Below are 27,328 nucleotides of genomic sequence, written 5' to 3' on the forward strand. Positions count from 1 at the left end.
GTTGTGATGGGACTGTCGTTAACCAAGGAAATAAAGGTGGCGTTATTCGTTTATTGGAAATCAAGTTTCCACCTCCACTCCAATGGTTCATATGCCAACTACACGCCAATGAACTGACATTGCGTCATCTTTTTCAACATCTTTCAAATAAGTCAAAAATGACTTATTTGAAATGTCACATATAAGTATTTAGATTTTATAACATATATTTAGTCACATATAAGTATTTAAAAAAAGAAGTAGAAGAATAAGATTGTGTGGTAGTCGGCAGTTGCCCTTGAGAGAGTAAAGTTTAATGTCGTTGGAAAAAAAAAAGTTAAGTTTTTGTATTTGTCCCATGCCAACTCAAAATTTCTCCTAAATCAAAGAAGAAAAAGAACATTGTGTATTGATAGACAGTTGCCCCCTTAGACAAGGAAAGAGAGGTTGCAGCGTGAAATTTTTTTATCTTGTCATGTTTGTCCCACACCAACCAAAATTTCTAGTTAACTAAAGAAGAAGAAGAAAAAGATGAAGAAGAAGAAGAAACAAATTGTACAATGTACTAACTCCAAATTGTAAGTGAATAAGGGATTTTTCCCTTGTTCCGAGACGATGAGCTGGCCAAATACCCAAGTAGGTGGAGGCCAATAAACTGAAGAAGAAGAAGAAGAATAAGTATTTAGATTGTAGAAATTATTGTAAAAATGGATAAAAACATTCAAAAAGTAATGATAATTCTCTTACAAAACGAAGTCCCGCCAGAAGAGTCCCATAGGAAATGTTTTACCATACTTTCCTGAATTTTATGAGATATTTTCGTAGGTCCGATAGACAACATCTAAAAGTAACTAAATTAGTAAGAGGAGCCCAAATTTGGAGACCAATGAACGAAAAAGACTTTATTTATTTGATTCCTTTTTGTAAATTTTAAAATTAATTAGTGTTTATACAATCAAAATTCAACTCTCACGCACAAGTTGTACCTACAACTTCAGTGAGAAACTGAGTTTATTTTGTTATGTACAATTTATTTGCTACGAATAAACTCCATATTTATTATTATCCAGATTTAGCCATACGGCTCACACTCCCTCTAAGGGGAAAATTGACTCATCCCAGATACCTACGGTATCAAAAGGATTGAGCTCTGGTGGGACTCTTTCCGTGTTATCGAGCCCTAGGTGACTTGGTATGCAGGTGTATCTCCCAAAAATTTCCGTACACATCTGGCTGTTGCGAGTAGTACTGCTTTCTGCATGGTCTTATAAAGATGTTCATTCAGACCCAGCTTTTTTATGCTTTCGAGGAGGGTCTTCGGAATGACTCCAGTAGTAGACATGATAATCGGTATCGTCTGGGTACTTTGCATTCTCCATTGCCTTCGTATTTGAATTTCTAGATCTCTGTACTTGGCGATCTTTTCAGTGAATTTACTACGTAGATTATTGTTGTTAGGTATCGCCACATCAATTAGTGTTGTTTGTCTTGTTAATTTATTAACTAGTACGAGATCTGGTCTATTGTGTGCCACTGTTTGGTCTGTGAGCACAGTGCGGTCCCAGTATAGCTTGTAGTTGCCATCCTCAAGCATACTCTCAGGGACGTATTGATAATACGGGAGATGGTCCGTTTGGAGAAGTCCCAGCTTGATAGCTATCTCTTGATGAAGGATTTTTCCCACTGCGTCATTCCGTTCCTTGTATTCAGTTGCAGCAAATGCCTGGCAGCCCCCTGTAAGATGTTGGATGGTTTCTTGGGCTTGACATCCATATCGGCATCTGTCGTTTTGAACCTGAGGGTCTTTGATGATATATTTCAGGTAATTTCTCGTTGGTATAACCTGATCCTGAATGGCCAGTAATGAACCTTCCGTTTCAGGGAACATCTTTCCTGATGTCAACCAGTAGTTCGACGCTATATTGTCGACGTAATCTTGGCTGACCTCATTGGGATGCCGCCCGTGCAGAGGTTTACCCATCCAGGCGCGCACTTTTTCGTCCTTGGTAAGGTGGTTTATGCGCATTTCTGGTTCCCTCAGTTTGATCGGTGTTGTGTCATCTACTGCGCAGATAGCGCGATGAAGAGTAGATGTCTCAGCCTGCATCTGAAAATAAGTTCTTAAATTAGCAATTTGTTTATCTAATTGCTCACCTATATCCATAAGTCCTCTTCCTCCTAGATTCCGTGGTAATGTTGTTCTTTCTACTGCACTTTTAGGATGGTGTTTTTGTGCCTTTGTGAGGTGTGTTCGCACTTTTCGCTGAAGAGCATCTATATCTGTTTTTGTCCACTTAACAATACCAAATGAGTAGCTAAGCGCGGAACATGCGTAGGTGTTTAGTGCCTTAAACAAATTTCTACTGTTAAGGTGTGAGCGAAGCAGCTGTTTTACCCTTCGTATAAACTCAGTAGTTATCTCTGTTTTCATTTGTTTATGGTCAATTTTCCGCGCCTGCTTTACTCCAAGATATTTATACATATCGTTTTCACCCATGGCCTCGATGTTCTGGCCATTTTGCATATCGAATCCTCCGGGCTGTACTTTTCCTCTGACTATATTTAAAATACGGCACTTGTCTAGTCCAAAGTGCATACTAATATCATTAGAAAAAGTTTCTACAGTTTTTAGCATCTCGTCGAGTTGGTCTCGAGTGGAAGCCATTAATTTCAAATCATCCATGTACAATAAATGATTAAGCTTCGCCACCACATTGTTGTTATTTTTGATGCTAAAACCTGCATCTGTGGAGTTCAATAGCTGAGATAGTGGGTTCATAGCTAGACAGAACCACAGAGGACTCAACGAATCTCCTTGAAACAGGCCCCGGCTGATTGCGATATTTTCAGTTTCGATGTTACTTTCACCAGGTATTTGAAGGTGAATTCTAGTTTTCCACTCTGTCATTATATGTTGTAAAAAGGTCACTATATTATCATCGACTTTATATATTCTCAATATATCTATAAGCCATTCATGCGGCACTGAATCAAAGGCCTTCTTGTAATCAATAAAAGCAGTAAATAGGTTCCTCTTTTTGGAATATGCTTGATTAGAAATGACTGAGTCGATGATAAGTTGTTCTTTGCAACCCATGGAACCCTTAGCGCATCCTTTCTGTTGAGGCTCTATGATATTGTTCAGAGCACAGTGTTGGTAGATACGCCGGGCTACACAGGATGTGACCAATTTATACAAAGTTGGAAGACAAGTAATTGGGCGATATTTTGCTGGATCTTGGGTGTTATTTTGATCCTTCGGTATTAAATAAGTGGTTCCCTGAGTTAGGAATGATGGTATATCCTGCGGATTAGAAATAACATGATTAATTAGTGTTGATAAGCATTCATGAGTACTCCAAAACTTCTTGAGCCAAAAGTTTTGAACTCCGTCTGGTCCAGGTGATTTCCAGTTATGAAGCTCTTTGATGATATTTGAGACTTCTTCAGTGGTGAAGGGTTCGTAGAGAGTAGTAGTGTAGTGTTGGCAGTTCTGTGCCGTATCTTCTATCCATCCAGCATTGTTGTTAAGAGAAGCTGGTGTGGAAAGTTGATTTCCCCAAAACTCATGAATTTCTTCTTGGCTTGGGTAAGACTTATCGAGATTGTCTACGGTGGAATTGAGTTTTCGATAGAACGCCTTCTCAGCAGTCTCAAAAAGGGCATTGTCGGATTTTCGGTTGTTACTCACTTTGTACCTTCTTAGTCGTCCTGAATAAACTGAGAGTCTTTGTTTTAATGTATCTAGGCACTGTTGGGCTGTGTTGTTTTCTGGATCGAATCTTGAGTGTCTGGGAGTATTCCGTATTATTTCTTCAGCTCTTCTGATGACTCTTGTACTTCTTACACCTCGTATATATTCTGTGACTTGACCAATATCCCTACGCAGTAATTCAATCTTTCCGAGCAGTCTTTTTTCCCAGGGTGCAATTCTGCTACCAGTCCTTCCGTTATTAGTACCCCGTCGTGTTCTGATCTTAATGCCCATTACATTAGCAATTGCTGTTGCTGCACAGTAGATTAGCATGTGCAGATACTCTAATGTGTGGGCTTCTACGACATAATTGGGTAGGACTTCAGTGTTCACAATTTGTAATAGCACACCTAGTCTCTTACAAGAGTTTATTCGTGGTAGCGGTGGTCTGCTAAGTGGGTTTGTTCCATTAAACTCTTGTACAGCACGTGCCATTTCGCTTACTAGGTTATCATGTAGCTCGTTGTTTTCCTGCTCTGTATTGTCAGGTTGAGTTTCTTGTATGGCAAGCTCAGGAATCTGCTCATGAACTTCATTGGGGACTTGATCTTCAATTACAATATTGTTATGAATCTCCCGTTCGACTTCGCTTCTGATGGTATTGCGTCTAGTCTCTGGGATAAGGTTGTTTCTTATAATTACCCGGTATTGGTCTGATACTCGTTGCTCCGATACTTGAATATCTGGGTACGTCCTGCAAAATTCGGCATACAGCTGTTGTCGGTAGCCGATTGTTTCTTGACCGAGGTTTGTCACCTTGTAGTAGAAGCGCAAAATATTTTCATTAATGGACACAGTCCATTTCATGCGCTGCCTCGGTCGTCCCGCTTGAGTGAGCGCCGGCTGATGATCCAGCGCAGCACCTTCGGCGGGTGGAGCTCTTGTTGTTGTTTGGCTCGCTTGTGGTTGTGGTTGTGGTTGGGCTGTAGCTGATTGTATGACAGGGGCCCGCCTCCTCAACACCCTGCCACCGACGTCCCGCATGCTGTCACGTCCAGCGCCGGCTCCAGACGTGCCCTGGCGATCCCCAGGCAGCGATCCTAAACATAAATTATTATTCTCCATTCTCATGGGTGTGCATTTTATACCTACTGCCAGGTGTCAGTTTTTGTTCCACGGCAAGTATCTCTGCTACTCTCTGGGTATTGGCGCTACGAATACCCAGAAAGCATCCCCCATTCGCAGGGGGCCGCGCCTGATAGAAGAACTGACAAAAAACTCCCACAGGATATTATTATTATTATTTATTATTATTATTATTATCTAGATGGCACTAGAAGTGCACCAAAAGGTTTCACAGGTCCCATTGACAAGGCAGTTACTAACTGTGAAGTATTACCCATTGTTCCGTTTCATGCAATTAAATGTACGTTGCCCGATATTACCAAATCGACATAGGAATTAAGCACCGATTAACTATATCTACTACAAATATGTCAGTATATCAATAGTGGACATTGTGATGAAAATTTTGTGAAAAAAATATTCTGGTAAACTAGTTCACCCTAGATGGTTGACAATGGTTAAGCGGATATTGAGATTATATGTCTCAAGCCAAATTCCGTCAGAAAACCTAATTATACTAAGCACATTTATTTTAACTGTTTATGCTCCTATGGGGTTCAGGATCAAGACTAGGCAAATTTGTATTTTTGGTGCCAAACATTTATATGATACGATAAAACTGTCGCGCTATTTGCCAAACCACTTGAAAAATGTTATTGTCTAAGTCATACAGAGAAATGCATTCTTTGGACATTCAGAGAATCTACTACTATAGCCCAATAAAATAAAATAAAATCAAAATGTAATTCCGTACAGGTTGGAATAAATTTTTTATTAAAGTTTAGGTCAAGACAAATCCGACGCCCTGAAGGGTACTAAGGATTATGAGAAAGAAGAAGAAGAAGGTCAAGACAAAAGATATTTTCAAGAAAGTATATGATTCATCTGAGGGGATCATTGTTTAAATAATTAAAATTTGGTAATTTTTGCAGAAAATTTACTTTTAGAATAGAATTATATAGAATTTGTTTATAAAAAATTACCATTTTTTTAATTGCAAAAACGCGGTTGTTGCCGATAGAGTATACAAGTTTTTAAGGTCTCATTTTCTTTGCTTTAATGTATATTTTCGATAAATGTATTCACAAATTAAAATTTTACTTAAACACCCCTTCAAAATGGCGTTTGAATATTGGTGTAATTTGTTTAAAACTTGTTTTTTTAAGAACATCACCGGGATCAAAAATTTTTAATTTTTTTTTTTTTTCGATATTCGTGTTCCTGGTAGTTTTTGACAGATTTACAAAAGAAAAAAAATCTAGATCTATTTTTTGTCGAAATAGCTTTTCCAAGTTTAAAAATTCATAATTTTTTAATTTATTAATATTAACATTTTAAAGTTCGTGAGTACATCTATCAACCCTACTACTTAACAATGTCATCTATACATAGAGTTAAAATTTTAGAATATTTAAAAAAATTATGATTTTCGTAGCGACCTTAACTGAAAATTTTTGCATGAAGAGTGGTGCAGTAGTACTTTAGAATTGAATTTGAAATGGACCAATTTCAATTTTTTTTATTTTATGGTAACTTATAAAAACACTAACATCTAAATGACACTCTTAACAATAAATATTCGTCAATTTGTTATAAACATTTTTTTCAATTTTTTTTTCTCTAGATGTGATAAATAAAAATTGACACAAAAGATTTTTTATAAAAAAATTAACAAAATATATAATACTGAATTGGCATTAAAAATTTGTTAAAGACTTTTTGCTTTGTACAATATTAAAATATACAGTAAGCACGTAAAGGTTGGAATAAATTCATTTTCTCGAGAATGGACGATTTTGGAAAAAAATCCCGAAACAGGTCAATTTTTATTTTTAAATTAAGACTTTTTGGCATATATTATATCATACTAGTGACGTCACCCACCTGTGCGTGATGACGTCATCGATGATTTTTTTTAATGAGAATAGGTGTCGTGCAATCCTCTATTCAGTAGTATAAACATTTACATAATTATTTATACAAAGTGTCCAAAACAAATTTTTTTGAATTAAATTTATTGACATAAAAAGATGAATGTATGTAATTTATTAATTTCAAAATACATTTTACTGCTCTCAGAAAACAGAAAAAAAAGTTTATTTAACAAATAAATATTGTTTTTTGCTTAAATTCAATATTAATGCAGCCAGCCACCTGCCTCTTGACAGTTTTAACATTTAATTTAAGCGAAAAGCGATGATTATTTTTCAAATAAACATTTTTTTCTGTTTTCTGAGAGCAGTAAAATGTATTTTGAATTAAATAAATTACATACATTCTTCTTTTTATGTCAATAAATTTAATGCAAAAAAAATTTTTTTGGACCCCCTGAGTAGGTAAATAACACCGATTCCCGACCACCGTGGGAAAATTTTGTGTGACGTCATTTTACGTGACGCGAATGGCGTGACGTAAAATAACGTCACCCGCGACATAAAATGACGTCACCTTGTGACACGTAACGTCATTTTACGTGACGCGAATGACGTGACGTAGAATGACGTCACCCGCGACGTAAAATGACGTCACGTGCCACGCCATTCACGTCATGTAAAATGACGTCACACAAAATTTTCCCACGGTGGTCGGGAATCGGTGTTATTTACCTACTCCCCTGTATAAATAATTATGTTAATGTTTATACTAGTGAATAGAGGATTGAATTACCTTTCAAATGAGCTATCACACGACCCCCATTCTCATTTAAAAAAATCATCGATGACGTCATCACGCCCAGATGGGTGCCGTGACTAAGTATGATGTATATGCCAAAAAGTCGTAATCTAAAAATAAAAATTGAACTGTTTCTGGATTTTTTTCCAAAATTGTCCATTCTCGAGAAAATGAATTAATTCCAACCTTTACGTGCTCAGTGAATATGTATTTTACATTTAATTTTATAATCTTTTTAACAGGTAATACACCAAAAATTTGTGTATATATTTGTTAATTTTTATTCACTTATATACATATATTTATAGAGAGGTTGTCCTCCATTTTTTTTTTGTATATTATATTTTGTATTCACATTATCTTTGCGAGATTTTGCCAATGATTTGTACAAAGAAAAAGTTTTTATGATTCTTTAAGAAAAATTTACTATTTTCTTAAATTTTTAAAATAAGAATTTGTTTTTTGGTGATTATCTTTGGTGCCAAATTTTGTTTATCACAATACTAGAGAAAAAAATGTTTATAACTATATATTGATTATTTATGGCAAAAAGGGTTATGCAGATGCTATTATTTTTATATGCTACCCCAAATTAAAAGAAAACATTGAAATTGGCCCATTATTAACAAATATATTGAAAACTACTCCTCCACCAATTTTCAGACAAAAAGTTCATTTAAGGTGCTACGAAAATCATCATTTTTCAAAATATTCTACAATTTTAATTATGTGTATAAATGACATTGTTAAGTGGTAGGGTTGATAGATGTACTCACGAACTTTAAAATGTTAATATTGATAAACAAACAAATTGTGAATTTTTAAACTGGGAAAAGCTATCTCGGCCAAAAATGCTTCTAGAAAATTTTTATTCTTTTGTGGATATGTCAAAAATTACCAAGAATACGAATATCGAAAAATAATTTCAAGATTTTTAATCCCGGCGATGTTATTAAAAAAATAGGTTTTAAACAAATTACACCAATTTTCAAACTCCATTTTGGAAAGGTGTCTAATTGAAATTTTGATTTGTCAATACATTTATCGAAAACATACATAAAAGCAAAACAAATGAGACTTTAAAAACTTGTATACGCTCTGAGCTTCGCTGGTGGCGCTCCTAGCGGATTGCTAATTCAACTTTCACTGGTAATTTTTAAATTTATTATTTAATTGTTATCGCTTAATATTTACAACGCAAAAAAGTAATTAAATTGTAATAGATTTTTTTAAGATTTTGCTAATCATTTTGACGTTCTATTGATAAAATATGAATTTCTTACTTCGGATACTTTCACAATTATCGTGTAGATGGCGTTAATATTAATAGAATAATTTATAATTACCTATTACGGAACAGTAAAAAAACTTAAATTCAGTATTTAAAACGTAAGTATATTTAATTTAAAAATATATACCACAACTTTGATCAACTAATATTTTTTATAATTAATGTTTTTAATTTTAATTTTAAATTAATCACTTTGACATTTATGTCAAATTTCCGGTAAATGTTTACAGATTTGTCACTACTGGCGCTCGCGAATTTGCAAATATCCCCTCTACGTACGAGCTCACAGCGTATACTCTATCGGTAACAACCACGTTTTTGCAATTGAAAAAATGGTAGCTTTTTATAAACAAATTAAATATCTCATAAACTACTCAATATTTATCGACTAATTTTTTTGTCGATTTATAATTGTATTATAGCGCAACTTTTTCTGCAAAACAAAATATTTTATAGAGCTTATTTATATTGTAAATAATATTTTTTTGGAAATGTGTTTTTCAATTTTGATTTACAATTATTTAAATAAATTAAGGGTCAAATTTAATTTAGTAAGTCTCATATAAAAGACTGTTTCTTCGTCTTTGCAGAAAAAAATTGTAAAATCCTTAATAAGAACACAAATTAGCGCAGCAGTTAAAAAAGTAAATTTTATGCAAAAATTACCAATTTTTAATTATTTAAACAATGATCCCCTCATATGATTCATATACTTTCTTGAAAATATCTTTTGTTGGGACCTAAACTTTGATAAAAAAATTTATTCCAACCTGTACGGAATTACATTTTGATTTACATGTATTGTAATTTTATTTGATCGGTCTACTAGGAATGTTAGCCGACAACAGACAGTACGTCAGAGAAGTTGCACTCCGCAGAATATTGAAGATCAGAGATACATCATACATAGGAGCCTTACACATTTTCCAAGTACCTACTTTAAATATGGATGCTGATGCTTACATCGATATGATAGATTGGAAAACACAAGACAGAACCTCCACTTACGAAGAATTTATGTACCGAAAAAATATCTCAGGCCATCATAGGCCATCACGGAAAAATTCCGTGTCACACACAATCTTCTGAAAGGTGTGTCAAATTAGATACAGAAGCAAGTGCTGCCCTCTGTGGGTCACGGAGGAGAGGCGGATTCATTAAGAATATGCTCAAATAATGCCTTTTTATGCCTAAATTTGATACTAAGAAAGACTATCGTTCACAATGAGTTTTTATGTTATTCTTCAATTTGTAAGCATATTTTTTTTACTTTATATTGACAATTTTTCTTATTTCTTTCTTCATATTATAGTCCTAATAGCTTAAATAAATGAATAAAACATTATCGTTGACTCTAGTTGACTCTATCGAATTTTTTTAGAAAATTTTTTTTTACAAAATTCCAAAATTTCAATCACCGTGGGGCACTTTTCACACTGAAAATACGAAAAAATATCATCTAAGTTTTTCATTCGAAAATGAAAGACGCATCAATTCCGCACCCCGCAAAAATGAAATTCGAAAAAATAAATTTGCGCTCCACCCTGGTGTGCATATCATGTATAATGTTACTCTTAGAATAGCGATATCTCAGGAATGGCAACTCTTAGGAAAAAATAGTATTTTTGTAGAGAATTTTAAGATCTACAACTTTGGGTTAAGGTTCTTATTTGATAAAACTTACCGTTTTCGAAAAAAATTCAAAAATCTCAAATTTTGACCTTTGACCCCGAATAACTTTTGTTGCACACATGGGATCGATGGGGACTTTTAAAACTTTATTTTTTATGGTATACCCTAGCTCTCCACCAAAATTTGGCTCTCCAGCAATATTTGTTATTTCAAATGTCTATATAGACCGGGTTATTACTATAGTAATATGAGATGTAAAATATGAGATATAATCTATATTTATTAAAGTATAGCTCCCCGTGCGTGTCAAGCTTAAACCCAGTTCAAACAATAATCAAACAGTAAACTAAGAAAGGACCTAACCGGGTAAGATGGTGAAAAGTGCCCCCAACCCAATTTAAATTCCATATAGGCCAATTTTTAGCACATATAGAGGAACTCACTTTCTGAAATTTTTAGCCCCCTAGGTGGTCACGTGACCCCCCTAGAGCCTAATTAGGCTTTTTATGTTTTTATTTTTTCTCTCAGCCGCATCAAGAGCTAGCCAAAAACTTTATTTAAAAAAGTTGTAAGTTTTAAAAAGATCTATATGAAAATTTTTTTTTTATTTTTTTGGCGGGAAATTCGAATTTTTAGAACAATTTTAAACTTTTAAATACCTCTGAAAAAAAAAACTAAGACACTCGTTTTTACGAAAATTAATTATAATGTGTATTTTTGCACAATATTTCACCCTTAATTTTTTCAGATTTTTAAAATTGGTGAAACGTACCTTTAAAAATAAAAAACCGCATTTTTTCGGTTTTTTTTTCGTTTTTTGATACAATTTTATACATATTTTTCAAAAAAATTAACACCGTCACTAGAATAGGTAAAAAACTGAAAAATAATTGGGGTTTGCTTAATAAAAATTTTTTGTAACGATATCCATTTTCAAGATACAGGGCGTTGAAGAAAACAAAATTTTACATATTTTTTACGATTTTGCCGAAACTACTGGCAACATTGTAATAAAACTTGGCAGGTTTTAAGAGGTAGTTATTGTGCATGTTTTGACATACAACTAAGGATTTGATATTCATCATTGGCGCGCATAGGGGTAATGGTCTGAACTTTTCAAAGAAAAAAAGATAGTACGACACTGACATATTTCAAATTAACAATCATTTTTGAATTCTTCGTTCAATTTTCAATAAAAAATCTATCTTCTCATTTTTTCATACGACGCGCCATTTTGCTGAAAAAAAAAATAGAATATCTTAACGCTTCCAAAGTATTCGAATTAATTTTGATAATAATGGATGCATGAGTTTATTATGTAGATGTAGAAAGTACTAGAAGTTCGAATACTTTGTAAGGGTTAAGATCTTTTATTTTTTGAATAAAAATGGCGCGTCGGATGAAAAAATAAGGAGATACATTTTTTGTCACAAATTGAACGAGAAATTCAAAAACCATTGTTAATTTGAAATATGTCAGTGGCGTACTATCTTTATTCTTTAAAAAGTTCAGACCATTACCCCTATGCGCGCCAATGATGAATATCAAATCCTTAATTGTATGTCAAAACATGCACAATAACTACCTCTTAAATCCCGCCAAGTTTTATTACAATGTTGCCAGTAGTTTCAGAAAAATCGTAAAAAATGTGTAAAATTTTGTTTTCTTCAACGCCCTGTATCTTGAAAATCGATGGCGTTACAAAAAATTTTTATTAAGCAAACCCCAATTATTTTTCAGGTTTTACCTATTCTAGTGACAGTGTTACCTTTTTTGAAAAATATGTATAAAATTGTATCAAAAAACGAAAAAAAATCCGAAAAAATGCGGTTTTTTATTTTTAAAGGTACGATTCACCAATTTTAAAAATCTGAAAAAATTAAGGATGAAAGATTGTGCAAAAATACACATTACAATTAATTTTCGTAAAAGCGAGTGTCTTAGTTTTTTTTTTTCAGAGGTATTTAAAAGTTTAAAAATGTTCTAAAAATTCGAATTTCCGGCCAAAAAAATAAAAAAAATTTTTTCGTATAGATCTTTTTGAAACTTACAACTTTTTTAAATAAAGTTTTTGGCTAGCTCTTAATGCGGCTGAGATAAAAAATAAAAACCTAAAATGCCTAATTAGGCACTAGGGGCGTCACGTGACCACCTAGGGGGCTAAAAATTTCAGAAAGTGAGTTCCTCTATATGTGCTAAAAAGTGGCCTATATGGAATTTAAATCGAGCTGGGGGCACTTTTCACCATCTTACCCGGCTAGGACCTTTAATAATAAATCCCTTTGTGTATGGCCACACCTAGTATTAGGAAAAATAGGTATAAATCTCTTAGTTACTGTTGGAGATAGTTGGTAAATGTTGACGTTTGTATAAAATAACTTATACTTGTAAAGTACTTGTACTTGTAGAATACTTACAATATAACAGGAGTGATGACTGTATGAAGTTTTCTTAGTAAATCCAAAGAAGTTATGTTGGTAAATATTGTTGCAGAGCAAAATATTCTAAGATGACTATATATTGTGTGAAAATTAAAAAAAAACAGTATGGTTAATTTATCCTTGAACTTAAATTTCAAGTAACCGCCAATTCCATAAATAGTTTAAACAGAAAATAAGAAAAAACTAGGAAGACCAAAAGTCTCAGATACAAAGTTTACTGTAATAAAACAATTAAAATAATTGAAATAAAATAATAAACAATATTTTAAATCTAAGAATTTTAAATCTCTTCGTCAAAAGAAACTGCTTTCTAATTGCATCCTGAATCTCCGGATTTAACAATTTATAAGCACGGAGACGAGGAATATAGAAGAAAGAGGAAAGGACAACGGTCACGTATCTACTCTCTTTTCGTCTAGGAAAAGAGCCGAAAGACAGTTTCAAGTATTTAAAAATCTGAGTAAAGATGAACAAGGGGGAAAGGCAGTTTTTGTTTTATTTGATTCAAAGTTGGATCACCATCTCCAGATAGCTATTTCTGCCTCTCAGGCGTCATCGGTGGAGCTATGCAGTCACAACTCTAAACCAAATATCAACAGCCTGCCTTATTTAAGGGAAACTACCACGAATGCAATAACTCCGCCTTTGAGGCGCAAAACAGCGACATCAGAAAATAAGAAATTTGATTTAAACTTACTTTGGTATATCTTTAAACCATCCATGGTCGTGTATTAGGTCACCCAAAAAGGATACATTTCTTACATTATATGACGCTCTTTCTTCTTTGTTTGTGCTCAAATCTTTACGTAAAACTTTGTCCATTAAGCCTTTCCACGTATTTCCCTCCAATGGCATTATCACTTCATCGATATCCAAAAGAATAATATATCTAAAATCACAAGAATTTTAAAAATCATCCCAGTGGTATATAAGAAATCATTGACAACATAAGAAAAAGTAAATATTGCTAACTAAATAAGATCTTACATTATAGTCGAGGAAATGAAGCATTTTGGCTCGCAATTTTTTCGTCCAGTATGGATTTACTTGAAATTTTCACAGAAGGTAGGGAATAGTCCAAGGATCATTTTCTATATCATGCCGCTGTACGCGAAAACCTTTAAGTGACTTATAATTAAAAAAAGTCGGTACTTGCTTTTTTTATGAAAAAATCAGTGAAAACAACCCCCTAACTACTCTCCTAATTAAAAGTTGGTCTTTACCTTTCTTTAATTCCTTTTATATTTGTATTATCAATACACCCAAGAAGTTTGACCCATTTAAAAGGCCTAATTTTAGAAAAATTGGAGTTTACATAAAAATTTATTTTTGCAATTTCGTATTTTTCATCATTTTCTTCAAAATACCTTCGAAAATACTAGAGATACGAAAAAAATGATAGACTACTAAATTGTAGCTTTTTTCTTAGCTAAAATTACCTTGGACGTAGAATTTTATCACAGTGAATAGTTAGCGAGATATAGCTGTTTAAAACCTATATTTACGAGCAAACAACCCCTTATCGAGCCCTTTAAACCCACCCCAATTAAAAACTAAGGGATCTTACGGAAATTAATTTACACAGTCTTATATCTCTTAAAAAATCCTACAAAATTATTTTTGAAAAAACTTTTTATCGCCAAAATAAAGGAGCTACGTTTATAAAATGATTTTTTTTTTCGATAAATTCGAATAGTCCTCTTATAGAGCATTTTCAATGTATATAATACCACAAAACTAATTCGTATACTGAAAGATGACTAAAAAACTATTTATATTTGTATTTGTATATATTTATAAATTCGTATTTTTGTGTAAATAAATGTTTTTGAAATTCTTTAATTCTACTTTTTTTCTGTATAGATCTATTAAATTATCTACTTATAAAAATTGCAATGTTATTAAGGGTGATTTTTACGGGTTAAAATATATTATATCCTTTAGAATAAAATAATCATTATTTAACCAATCAAAACCAAATTTTAACCATATTAAAGTTTACAATGTTTGTATAGAATTTTTGACAATAAGGTGGTTTACACCCCTAAAAATAAAAATACTCAACGCCCTTGAGCATAACATAGAACAGGGGTCACCAATTAGCGGACCGCGGTCTGCATCCGGACCGTAGGCTAGTTTTGTGCGGACCGCCATTAAATTCAGAATATTGTGTTTGGCAATTTTGAAAATGTTTTTCAAATGGTTTTTGGAACAAGTGCCTAAATTGAAATTTATACATTCAATTTTACATTCTAACGAGTAATCGAGGCTTATTTTAATATAGACCGTTGTTTTTTAATTGTTAATTATGCGTCTCCACTCGACTTCTAAGCCGCCGCGCGTCGCACTTTATGGTGCGTCTCTGTCGCACTTATACCTAATATACGTACTTATGCGAAAAATTTCCAACAAATACTTGAAATTTATTAAAATTTTATAATTTATTATTAACATAGTTTCTTTTTAATTTATTTATTCAATTAATTATTGCCAATGTGCTAATTAAATACGCCAATCATATAGTGCGATACGCACCATATAGTGCGGTGCGCCGCCGCGGTGGCTTAAGGATCGAGTGGACGCGCATAATTAACAATCAAAAACGAGAGTCTAAATTGAAATAAGCCCGGATTACTCATCAGAATCTTAAAATTAAATGTTTAAACTTCAATAAATTTAGGCATTTGGCAACACCAAAAATAATAATTTACATATGAATTTTGAAGGTTCCAAAATGCTTATTTTGGCATGCTTCAGATTTTTAGTCGTTTAAAACTCGAAATCTATCGATTTTTGAGAAAAATGACAAAAGATTTTGTTAAGATACATATTTTTGGGGCCAAAAAAGGTAATGTTTTGAATTTGTTAACCTTGTTAACATAATATATTATGCAACGAGCATTTAATGATGGTCATTATGAAGCGAGTTTCGTATAGAGTACGAGCTTCATAATGATAATTAAATGCAAGTTGTATACACGATTTTTTCTACGACCATTCACAACAAAAAATATATTCAAATTTATTAATTTTGTAACGCAAACAAATTAAGTACTTTGTCAGTTTGACAATTTGTTTAAATATTTTCAGAACTGTCAAAGCGTATGTATTTGACTCGCCATTGGTCACTGCGCGTGTGCCACCTTCATCGCGAATGCCATATCGCGATTTTATTGGTTAAAAATCTGTATCGTAATGAAAATCTGTATCATAATGAAATTCATTATGATACAGTTAGTGACATCATAATTGATATAGGGGAAGATGACCTGTGATGGCCCCCTAAACATTTTTTGTTATAACTTTAAAACTAGTTGAAATATAAAAACAAGCTTTGGTGAAAAATTATGTTATAATAACGAGCGATCCACAATTATTGGGATCAAAGCTAGCCGTGCAAAAAATTACGTATGTCTTGTTTAATCTGAATTTATATCATTGGTTTATCAATTAATTTTGATTGACATAATAAAACATAAAAAATCAGAATAAATAAAACAAATAAATAAAATTTAATCGAAAATAAAAATAATTAACAAAATTGTAAGTAACAATAATAAATAAAATCAAACACCACCTCATCACCACCAACATCTCTACATAACCTAACTTTTCTTGTTAAGTTGAAGTCGTTGAAGTACACTGCAAAGTTGACGTAAACTGGAAAGTATATCTGAATTAAGAATAGACATGCACTGTATAGCTATCTCTGTCGTTCAGAGCCACCTATGGTGACAATAATTTTGGATCACACGAGTTATATCCATTGACCCCATATAGGCCAATACCCTGAATCCGATGTGTCAGCACCTGAACTATGGTCGACCTTATTTCCAAACTGCAACTTGTGTATTATTGCTTATTTTTCAAATGTGTAATGTATTTCATTTCATTGAATATAATTCAGTCTGATATATTTCTTTGTAGAGTAAAGTCGCATTTTTTACATTGTAACTATTAGATAGCAATAAAGTCAATTCTCGCACTTGTATTTTCAAAAATTGTTTTTAAAAATCGTTCCGAAAAGGCAGAAACTATCAGTCACGTTATGTTGTTGTCATTGCTACATAATCAACTTTATTATTTACTTCTAGTTTATAGTAAAATATAAAAATACTTTAAGAATGAAGAGGCCGTCATAGGCACATGTTATCTAATGATGGCACCCTTAAAAAAAATTTAAAATCGGGTTTTATAAATAAAATTATTTAAAAATGTTTAATTAAAAAACAGTCAAATAAAAAAACGTATTTACGAAATAGGTAGGTACTTTTAGTTTATAACAAAAAAAAATTAAACGTTAAAAAAATAAACAGCAAAGAGCTAGAAATGCTTTTCTGGCTGACAAACATCACAAATAAAAGTCTTTGTTGACCTAGGAACATCAGCACATTCCGAGTGACACCAGCTATTGCAGTTCTGGCACTTTAGCCAAAATTCGTTAGGACGGGAATGAGAATAGAGCTCGTTTCAGTATAGACATGCTGTATCTGATTCATCACTATCGTTCTGATCATACATTACTTCCTTAGGACTATCTTCTTTTATTAGTTTATCAATTTTTCTTCTGGCTGCATTTGCTGTTTTTCTTCTCTCTCTTTCTAATACTTCTTTTTTGGTTTCCTTGATTTCTTCTATATCTGGGGTGCTGTTGATAACACCTGTCTTTCCACGTTTTCTTTTCCTTTCCTTTATTATTGTTGCCTTCGAAAGAGGGGACCATTCTTCAATTTGCTCTATGCGTATGTAGTGTTTGGATGTGCTTGGAATGTGGTCATTTTAATTTCCCTGGGAATTATGTAAGATTGTTGTAATGGAATTATTGCTCACTAGCTGACTTTCATTTAAAATAGGATCCTCGGTTTCATTTTGCGGTTTTTCTTTGCTGTCTGAATTTATGAGTTGTGATTATTCAGATCGCCTCTTTGCTTCAATAAGGTGTTAAGTTAAAAAGTACAATTTTACAGGAGCCTCCTTTTTAACTTACAAAAAATTATTGTCTCCAAAGCAATGCATTTTTATTGTCCATCTAATATTAACTATAAATGTTAACTACTTACGTCTCTGAAAATGTTCTATAGGCCTGTTGATGTAATAAATTTAGCGAAAAATTTGCATATTTACAAAAAATGTGATAATATGTCACACTTTTCCTGCAAAAATGTAATAAGATGAATGTTACAAACTGACTTGTCACGTTGTTGATGATATTATTTTTGTTATGTTACTTGGTTATACAATAAGCAAACGTTGTCGAAGTATAAGATTTTAAATTTGAGAATATGTTCTTTATTGAAAAAGTGTAACTATAACAAACAATATTAGAATTACAAGGCGAAATTAAACTGGAATAATTCTTAAATTAAAACTATTTCTTAAAGTTATTTAATAATGCGTAAAACCTTTAATTCTAAACGAAATAATTTCATTAATTTACGAAAATGTAACACTTAAAATGTTGTCTTTGCCAAAACAAGCAAAAATAGGTGACTTTTAAAACTACAACGATTCATAAAATGGCCTGTGATATATTGGAATTAGGATTTTATTAACCAAATCCAGAAGATCCGCTTTTTTATTATCGGGCATACCTGGTTTTGCGCTGTATGCATCTCTCAATTTCAAATTTTTGCTCTTTTTCTTTTTATTAATAACTATTGCTTTCTTCAATTGTTTGTCAGCGTATGAATTTTTAATAAATATAGCATCGGTTCGCTTTTTTAAGTTGATTCACCTTTAAACCTGCTAGTTTTACTGTCTCATTATGTTCATCTTTCAGTAAAGAAAAGTTAATTAGAGCCGTTACATAGGGCTGCATCTTAATTGACGTTTAATTTTTCTCTCAATTTGAGAATGAGCAGGATCTCTCTCGTTTTGGGTGTGCCCTTTTATCAAATATTTATGCGTTACTGAGTTAAGACTTTCAATTGTTTTTACTGTGTATAGATACATACAGGTCATAAATTTATTTTTTTGCTGGCCTGCACAATTATCAGAATAGAACACAACGTCCAAATTGTTGACTGTTTCTGAAACTTTCTTAAGGTATTTGTAAACACATGTACCGATTTCATTCACAACTCTATGGGCGTTTGGCTCATCCCAAGCATAGCTTTCAACAAGTTTCAACACAGTTATTCTGAATGTTGTATATGGTTTAATTAAAAATATTCAATGTCGATTTATAGTAGCAGACCGAGATCTCCTATTTGGGGCATTGGAACACTGCTTTATACACTGCGACCAGAATTGTATTGTCTTTTTATCATTTTCTTTCTCGATTTGTGAGAGAACTTCATGACATCCGCAATTATCTTTCATTGCTGAAATGCTGCTGGCTCTATTTTTCTTCTTTAAGGCCGTCTCAATAGGACGGTTATTAATTGCTAAAGTATTTTTAAAAAATAGTTTACACACTCTAGTCTTTACACCAGCAACAATTAAAAAGAAAGCGTTATTATTGTCACGAGAAGGTGCAACGTTCCCATCGGCATCCATTTTAACGTAACGATATTTTGGGACGACTACTGCAACACTCTGCGATAAATGACCACTGTTTTCGATGTTTCCTAAATCCCAGTATTCTTTAAATAATTGCAAACGTCGCTCCTCTGTGATATTTGACCGACATTTGAAAGCACAACTTTTTCTGCAAGGTGGTTTCAATGTACATTCTGGAATGGATTTCTTTGCCTTTAGTGTTTGATAAGATTTTCCACAATTTCTCAGTTTCTTTACTACATTTTTTGCCAATTATCTTCTTGTCTTCGTCTTTTCTTTCCTATTTTATTTTGACTACAATCTGGATTTGTTAACTTCTGTTGAGGGGCGCTTATATTTTCCTTATTAGACGGTTTACTTTGTATTGGTATAAGATTATTAAGTATCATTTCATGATCTTCCCTAGGTAGCTGATTCACATTTTCACATAAAAAATTGTCTTGATTTCTTGTGCTAATAGGTAAATCTTATTCGTCACAACATGAAGCATTTCTTCGATTACGATGTCTTAGTTCTGCATCTTCATAGTCTGGGTCTTTTACGGAGTCGTCGCTATCTGTAAAGAAAATTATGGCTAGAATATTACCAGAATTAGGTAAAAAAAAATGAAATGCTTTTGATTACATTAAAATGAACATTCATTGAATACATAAAATTACCTTCACTGAAAGAGCTTGATGAGCTGGTTGACGAGCCACTAGACGAACTACAGCTAGTCGAATCACAACGACTACGATTCGGAAATGTTAAGTCAACTTTTCCTTCTCTTAACAATGAGTCCTGTATGTTTGAAGTTCCATTCTGTATGTTTTATGTTGTGCCATTATCTAAAAAACGGTACGTCAAATTTAATAATATTATATAATAGAAGATAAGAATAAAACAAGAAAATAATAGTAATAACAGCCATATACGTAAACCTGTTAGGCATACCCTACCTAATACAGATACTTATTTAAATTTTACACAAGTTATCGGTCAATCGTAGCCAGAATCGGCGATAAATGACAACAAAACCTATCGTCTAATGGGTGCCTAAATACTTCGTAGATAACTAAAACTTACATACCTGTCCTAGTCATTAGAACGGGAATGTTCGATTTCTCGGTTGCCATTGCAAGTTCAAGGATCCTCTTAGATCACGATTCCATCTGAAAAAATAAGTACATACTAGTTATTTATTTTAGTATGAACAATGTAATATTCAAAAATATTCCCCATAAAAATATTGTTTTTTTCTGGAAGAACGAAACATCAGAATGTAACTTGAACTTGTTTTTTGTATTGGGAAAACTTTTATCATATACAATGTGGTATCCTTAGATAACACAAAGCAAAGTTTATATATTTTCAGCAACAGTGTGACACGAAGGTATATACCAATTCACACTCCATGGACATTTTTCAACAACACTGTTTTAAAATAAACATATCACACTATAGAATAAAAAAATATTATTGAATGAATACATACCTTGGCAATCACAATGTAATATCGTCGTGATATCACTTTTTTGTCGAAAAACTAGGCTTCGCTTGCGGAATGACAACTGTCTTGTCTCGTTTTTGAAGCAAAGCACTCGGAAGAAAGAGAAAACGTGATATCGCAATGTAGCACCGTCCCGCTGTTTCTTTTCCTCATACATTTGCTATTACTCACTGAATAGATACCGCGTTTTTGGAGAAAATAAAGTTTGACACGGCGGTTTTAATTATCAAATAAAAAAAATATTGAGTTTTTGGACTTGTCACGTTATTGAAGCAAAGAGGCGAGATATATTTTCCAACTCCTTATCTGTTGTAGAAGCAGCAGAAAATTCCCAGTCTTGAAAAACATCTGGATTAAACGGATATATTCCAGTTTTTGTAAAATAATTTATTGCATTTGATGGAGTCGCAGCCTTGAGATATGCATTATTAAATAGTTTTGCCACTTGGAAGTGAGTGACAGTCCGTCCTGGGTTAACTCTCATCCATTTTTGTATTTCAGCATTATAAAAAGTTTGTTGTGGTGCAAAAACGCCAACATCAAGGGGTTGAACGCGATGGTAACAATGTGGCGGAAGACAAAATAGTATAATTCCATTTGCCTTACTATATTCCAGTACATACTTCCAACCCGTTGTGACTACTATGTCCATCAAGAGTTAATAGGACCTTATTTTGGTTAGATGGTTTAACGTGCAAGACAAAGTGCTTTAGCCACTTGACAAATATTTCTGTAGTCATCCAGCCTTTGTCTTGGCAAAATGCTACACTGCGTACAGGTGCGTCATCCATTAACTCGTCTTTAAATCGTTTTAGAGGAAAAATTAAGGCGGGAAGAACGAATGTTCCTATGGCGTTCATACAACAAACAGCGGTATAATTTTGTCCACGTTCAGCGCTGCTAATAATTCCAATTTGTTTTCTTCCTTTGGTTGCAAGAATTTTGGGAGGTTTTGTAGGAACTGTACTCATACTAGTCTCGTCTACATTGTAGATATTTTCAGGAGAAAACTGATATTTGTCCATAACTTCTTCAATGGAACTGAAAAACTTCCTAATGTTCTCTTTATTGAAAGCCTCTGCTCTTGCGATAGATGTCTGCTCGGGAGTTCTAACAGTTATCTGTGGGTTCCTTGCGATAAACCCCTTCACCCACTTTCTACCAGCAATGCCTTTTTCTTTATTAAATCGGTGGTTAATTTTATGCTTCTCCGCTATTTGAAAAACAAGCTTTCTTAATTCTGTACTGGTAAGACCAAAAAGCCTGGTTTCTAAATTAGCAACATGCTTTGCTATTTCGGCTTCAACATCGACATCAAATGTAGGCTTATGTCCACCTAAATATCCTTTTATACTGCCTTGTTTATTTTTAAATCTTCTACGTACAGTAGTTCGAGGTACTTTAAAGGTTTTTACTGCTGTTGTATAACCCATTGTTTTATTTCGTAATGCTTCTAATGCTTGCGCCATATTTTCTTCATCCCACTGATGTCTTAGTTTAAAACTGTTCTGAAATAAAAAAAGTTTTATTATATCTATTCCTACGATGGTCCCTGTGCAAGTGTGCATATGCTTATGATGGCCCCAGGGCCATCGTAGGTATACTAACCTGGGGCCATCATAGGCAAAATGCATTGTAACACAAAAACACTAAAATCTTTCCATATATGAAAACATAACCGTAAAACTACTATCGTATATGTAACAAAGAACTAACTAAAATCTCTTTCTCCAAATGATATCAAATTATCCCTTTAGATACAAACGTAACATGCATTTTCAAATATAAATTTTTAACATCATTTACTTACCGGATTCATTTTTTTTATAGCAGCCACATTAGACACTGATGCTTCAACAAAATTCGTTTACAAACTAAGCGGCCGATATCGAAAGCATAGGGTAAACAAATTGGGCAGCCAGAGCTACATACTGGAAAATAAAGAATCAGGGCCAACACAGGCGCAGGGCCATCACAGGTCACTTTCCCCTATTATAGTATGAGAATAGGAAAAAATTGTTAAACAATTTCCGCCGAAAAATTTTGCCCGGCATCCTTCTGATTTGTTTATAGGGGATATTTTTAAACAAGAATCCGCAAAGAAACAGAATGAGAACAACCAGACACAGGTAGCATTAAATCCGGACCTCGGAAGTGTCATAGGTTTTCGAAACGGACCCTCATCTCATGGAATATAATTGGTGACCCCTGATATAGAATATGAAGTACAGGGTGAGATGACCCTCATCTCAAATTTTTATGTAAATCGATGCAAGCCGAAATTATTATATATTATATATTAAGAGGATCGGTACGTATTTTCGGCTGCAATGCTATTCAAATGGGGATTCATTTTTTTCGAATCCTGAGAAAACTAATAAGTATTTTTGAAAAATTTAAACGCAGAATGAGAGATTACGTTATTAGCGAGGGCCGAAAGTCCCTGAGAACTTCTATAATGTTTATTTTAATAAGTTACAGGGGTGAAAAACTAAGAGAAAATGTAGTGTGATTTTTAATTTCAAATATCTCATTCGAAAGAAACTTCTTATATATTCTAAGGGACTTTCGGCCCTCGATAATAATTTAGTCTTTCATATTGTGTTTAAATTATTTAAAAATATTTATTAGTTTTTTCAGGATTCGAAAAAAATGGACACCATGTCCGTGGAAATCGAACATTCGCTATCTTTGTCATACAACGCACTCAGTCGAATATAATGTTATGACAAGACTTAAGACAGTGACAAGTAGAGATGTGTCCGACCCGCTATTTTGATATAGCAGTTCATTCTGCTACTGCTTTTTAACGCTTTTACAATGATAATAAAATCAATCAAAGAGTTGTTTATTAAATAGTATTGATAGACATTGATAGTGTATTTGAAAAATAATAATTGATTTAAGGCGTACAATTAATAAAAAGTTATTTATTGTTTATATATTATTTATGGAAAATCCAAGTATTTCAAGTCATTAAAGTTCAAATAAAAGTATTATTTTATAAGAGTTTGTTCCGATAACAGTGAATAGGTACTAGTTTAGATATAAATTACATGGTGGCATAAAATGTAGTAAATGCTAATGCTTCAAGTACGTACTACATTTTTGAAGATTTCACTACACTTAAAAAGCATTTGCTTTTCTCCGTAGTATTTGCTTCTATTTACCAGCCTACATAGAAGAATGTACTACGCTTTTGAAGTATGTGCTTGTTTAGTAGTATTTTGCTTCAGTTTAAGTGAAGTTGGTGGGTGGACGTCTTCGGCGTAGGTATTTTTTTGTTACAATATGGCAGCATTTACGAATGTGTGTCATAGAAAAATTTACAAACTAAGAAGAAGATTCTTAATTTTTGGTGTCATTCTTTTATCAAATAAAATTTAGGTAATAATTGTGAAGAAGGTTAACAAATAACAATTGTTCATTTTTATCCTCGCGTAACTCGTTTGTCGCTTCGGAATCTGAGTCACTCGTTTTTACTCATGTACAATTCTAATAATTAAATAACCCAACAAATAGTTTATTCCTTTAAACGAGAATAAAATTTAATGCGAAAATTCTTGGTTTACCGATAGATTTTATAGCTCATATTTTCACTATAAATTTAAAATTAATTTAAAAAATACAAAAGTAATTAATTTGATTTATGGAAAAAAGAAAAAAGTACTTACTTCAATTGAACTAACCGTCTATTTCTTCGCTTTTCAGTATCACATTTCTTGTAACAACGTCCCATATTTTAATTTGCACAAATAAAAAAATAAATAAAGTCTTTATAAATTAATTGAATATTACTACATTTATACAACGCAGTTCTTCACACGTTCAAACCTTATCTAAGCTTTCCATGGTAGCAGTACATTATTAAAATAACTTTACACTTTTTTCTTTTTCGACTATTTGTATAGTATATAAATAATGGTAACCACTGAATACATAATTAGTAAAAAAATATTCCGATCATTTATGCAGGTAAAGGTTATCCAAGGACCAAGAACATTCAAAAACTGAACGAAACCGAAATAGCCATCTCTACCTTTCTAATGACAATGTCACTGTCAACCTAATGTTTACATCTGCAATTTCCATACCAGTGAGAATTTTACTACACTTAGTTTGCCGTGTAAAGACAGAAAAAGTAGGGATAGCCGTAAAATATTTGCGAATTATGTACCCATAGCCTTAAGTCAAAATTTTATAAATAGCTCCAACAGGGGTGGTTGTAAGGGTTGAAATATTATGATATTATATCTTAAAGCATAAAGCATAACTAATGAGAACCAAATGTTGAATGAATATTAAAGTTTAAAATGTTAATTTATAATTTTTTACAATTAGGGGTAGTTTTCACCCTTAAAAAACCAAAAGCGTACAACGGCTTAATATAGAAAATAAACTAGAGGGTGAAATGAGCCTAATCCCAAGATTTTGTACAAATCGATGCTGGACGAAAAAATTGCGAGGTTTTGCCATTTTTTCAGTTTCATTTCCTCGACTATCACACCAATAAACGAGTTTAAAAAACAACCTCGGTACTAACTTGTATTCATACATGTGCTTGTAGAAGCAGTCATTGTATGGAATTAGTTCATTTTGTCTTTTCTTGTTAGGATTATTAGTAAGATAAAGATGTTGGAAAGACGGAGCGTTTGGTTGCCCACCAGCAAGACTTATGGGAGTTACGTGTACCTAGAAATTGTTTAGATATATTTTACCGAATCTTGTGGAATCGTTATACATACCTTTCCTTTCTGATCATAGTGGTTCAAAACCTTACTGATGTTTGGATGGACTTGTAATTCGTAAAAAAATACTTTATCAGCTCCGAGAAGATTAAGTAGTTCAATCCACTCTACTAGTCGTACTGACAAATCTTCATGAAGAAAATCTAGTCCTAAATAAATAAAACTTATATCAGATTTTTATCGATTTCATAAACCGTAAGCGATTTTTTTATTTGGCTTAATGCCTCGACACCTAATGGCTATTGGCATGGTGCAGTAGATTTTTTAAATAAGGTACCTAATGTAATGTGTAGTGTGTGTTGAGTAAGTGTCTTGTTACTTAGCAAAGATGACGTCATTGTCTTTGCAAAGAGACGCTAATTGTATCCGTACGTCTGCGATTCCACCGTTGAGTACCGTTCCCACAAAGAAAGAAACTATTTTGTTAGTTCACCAATCGAGCTTTACAATTTTCTTTTTGTTTGGAATTGAAACGACTTCATTTTAAAAGCAGAAAGAATAAAACAATAAATAATGCGATTGCAAAATACGGCCATTTTGGACCTTTCGCAGGTTGTTTTGCAATAACTAATTAACAAAAATAAATTTGCCATAGCTCAAATTGTAGGTTTTTTCATTTACTATAACTTTCTATTTACAATTTTTTCTCTAAAATGAATATCCTAAGCTGCAAAATGAAAAATCTTTAAAAATTGCAAATTTAACAAATGAAAAACGTTATAAATAAAAAACCTAAAATTTTTGGTTACATTTTAGTAGAAGTTATTCCTGGCATCGTCCTTTACAACACCTATAGGTTTCAAAAATTCCTGAACTATAACACGTTTTTTCACCCACAGCCTGGGGTATCCATATTTTGTGGTTATTAAGTATCTAACTGAGTTTTTTAAATTCTGCTCATGCCAATCTTGCTCTTATGATTTCCGCACTTTGGTTCTTTTGTCAAGTTTCAGAATTTGGGCTAGGTAGATATCTTTTTTGACTTGTTCTCACTTCTCACTTCTCACTTCTCACTTCTCACTTCCATTTATAGTTTTTCTCCGAATATTTATATAATGTATAAGATATGATGTGAATATGTATAAGAACCGCTTACATTGATATGAAATTTGGCATACATGACTAACATGTCGAAGAAAAAAAATGACATTATACGGATGTGTGCTTTTGCCCCACCGATTCACGGGGGTGAAAAATATACGTTCAAAATAAGTCCGGAAGTGGATAAACTGATTAATTCTAAGCAACTTTTGTTGTATAGAGTCTTTTCTCTAAGTTAATATTTTCGAGGTATTTACGAGTGAATATGTAAATAATTATTCCACAAAAAAAACACGTTTTAGATGGCTTTTCGTAAATAACTTAAAAGGTAAGTATTATATCTAAAAAAATATTCTTAGCAAAAATATAGCTTATAAAAAGTGAGAAAATGGTGTATGTATAAAGTCTGTAGATTCAGTACAAGCAGAGTTGTAGCTAATGAAAACTAGGTTCTTTTTAAATCCATTTTAAATTCCAAATCGAATATTTCAACGTGAAATAATTAAAAAATCAAGCAATTTTCGGAAAAAATTCATCTCCACTTTTTTAAAGTGCGGATGAATTAAAAAGGCTTTATTTTTGTCTTTGAAAAAAGTTTCCATCGCTAAAAGTAAACAAATTACGCTCAAAATAAAATTTGGTTCCTTTTTTGCTAAAAAAATCGTGCAAATCACCCCCTAATTAGCATCGCAAATGAAATTAATCGTTGTCATT

At 32.7% G+C, this 27,328-nt stretch overlaps 1 protein-coding gene across 2 annotated transcripts in view; it reads right to left on the bottom strand.

Moving 5' to 3' along the window:
• The window catches only part of LOC114338558 (uncharacterized), a 221,349-nt gene that overhangs the window by 20,405 nt on the left and 173,616 nt on the right, over positions 1-27,328 (bottom strand). The window contains exons 6-8 of one of the 2 annotated variants that reach the window (XM_050649768.1): positions 25,571-25,722; positions 25,369-25,517; positions 13,533-13,724 (exon numbers count right to left, since the gene is read on the bottom strand). The exons of the other annotated variant lie outside the window; for it this stretch is intronic. Coding sequence (XP_050505725.1) covers positions 13,533-13,724; positions 25,369-25,517; positions 25,571-25,722 — 493 coding nt within the window. The remainder of the gene's footprint in view (positions 1-13,532; positions 13,725-25,368; positions 25,518-25,570; positions 25,723-27,328) is intronic. 2 annotated transcript variants of the gene reach the window in all.

The sequence above is a fragment of the Diabrotica virgifera genome, chromosome 4, assembly GCF_917563875.1.
Source record: "Diabrotica virgifera virgifera chromosome 4, PGI_DIABVI_V3a".
Taxonomy (NCBI): Eukaryota; Metazoa; Arthropoda; class Insecta; order Coleoptera; family Chrysomelidae; genus Diabrotica; species Diabrotica virgifera.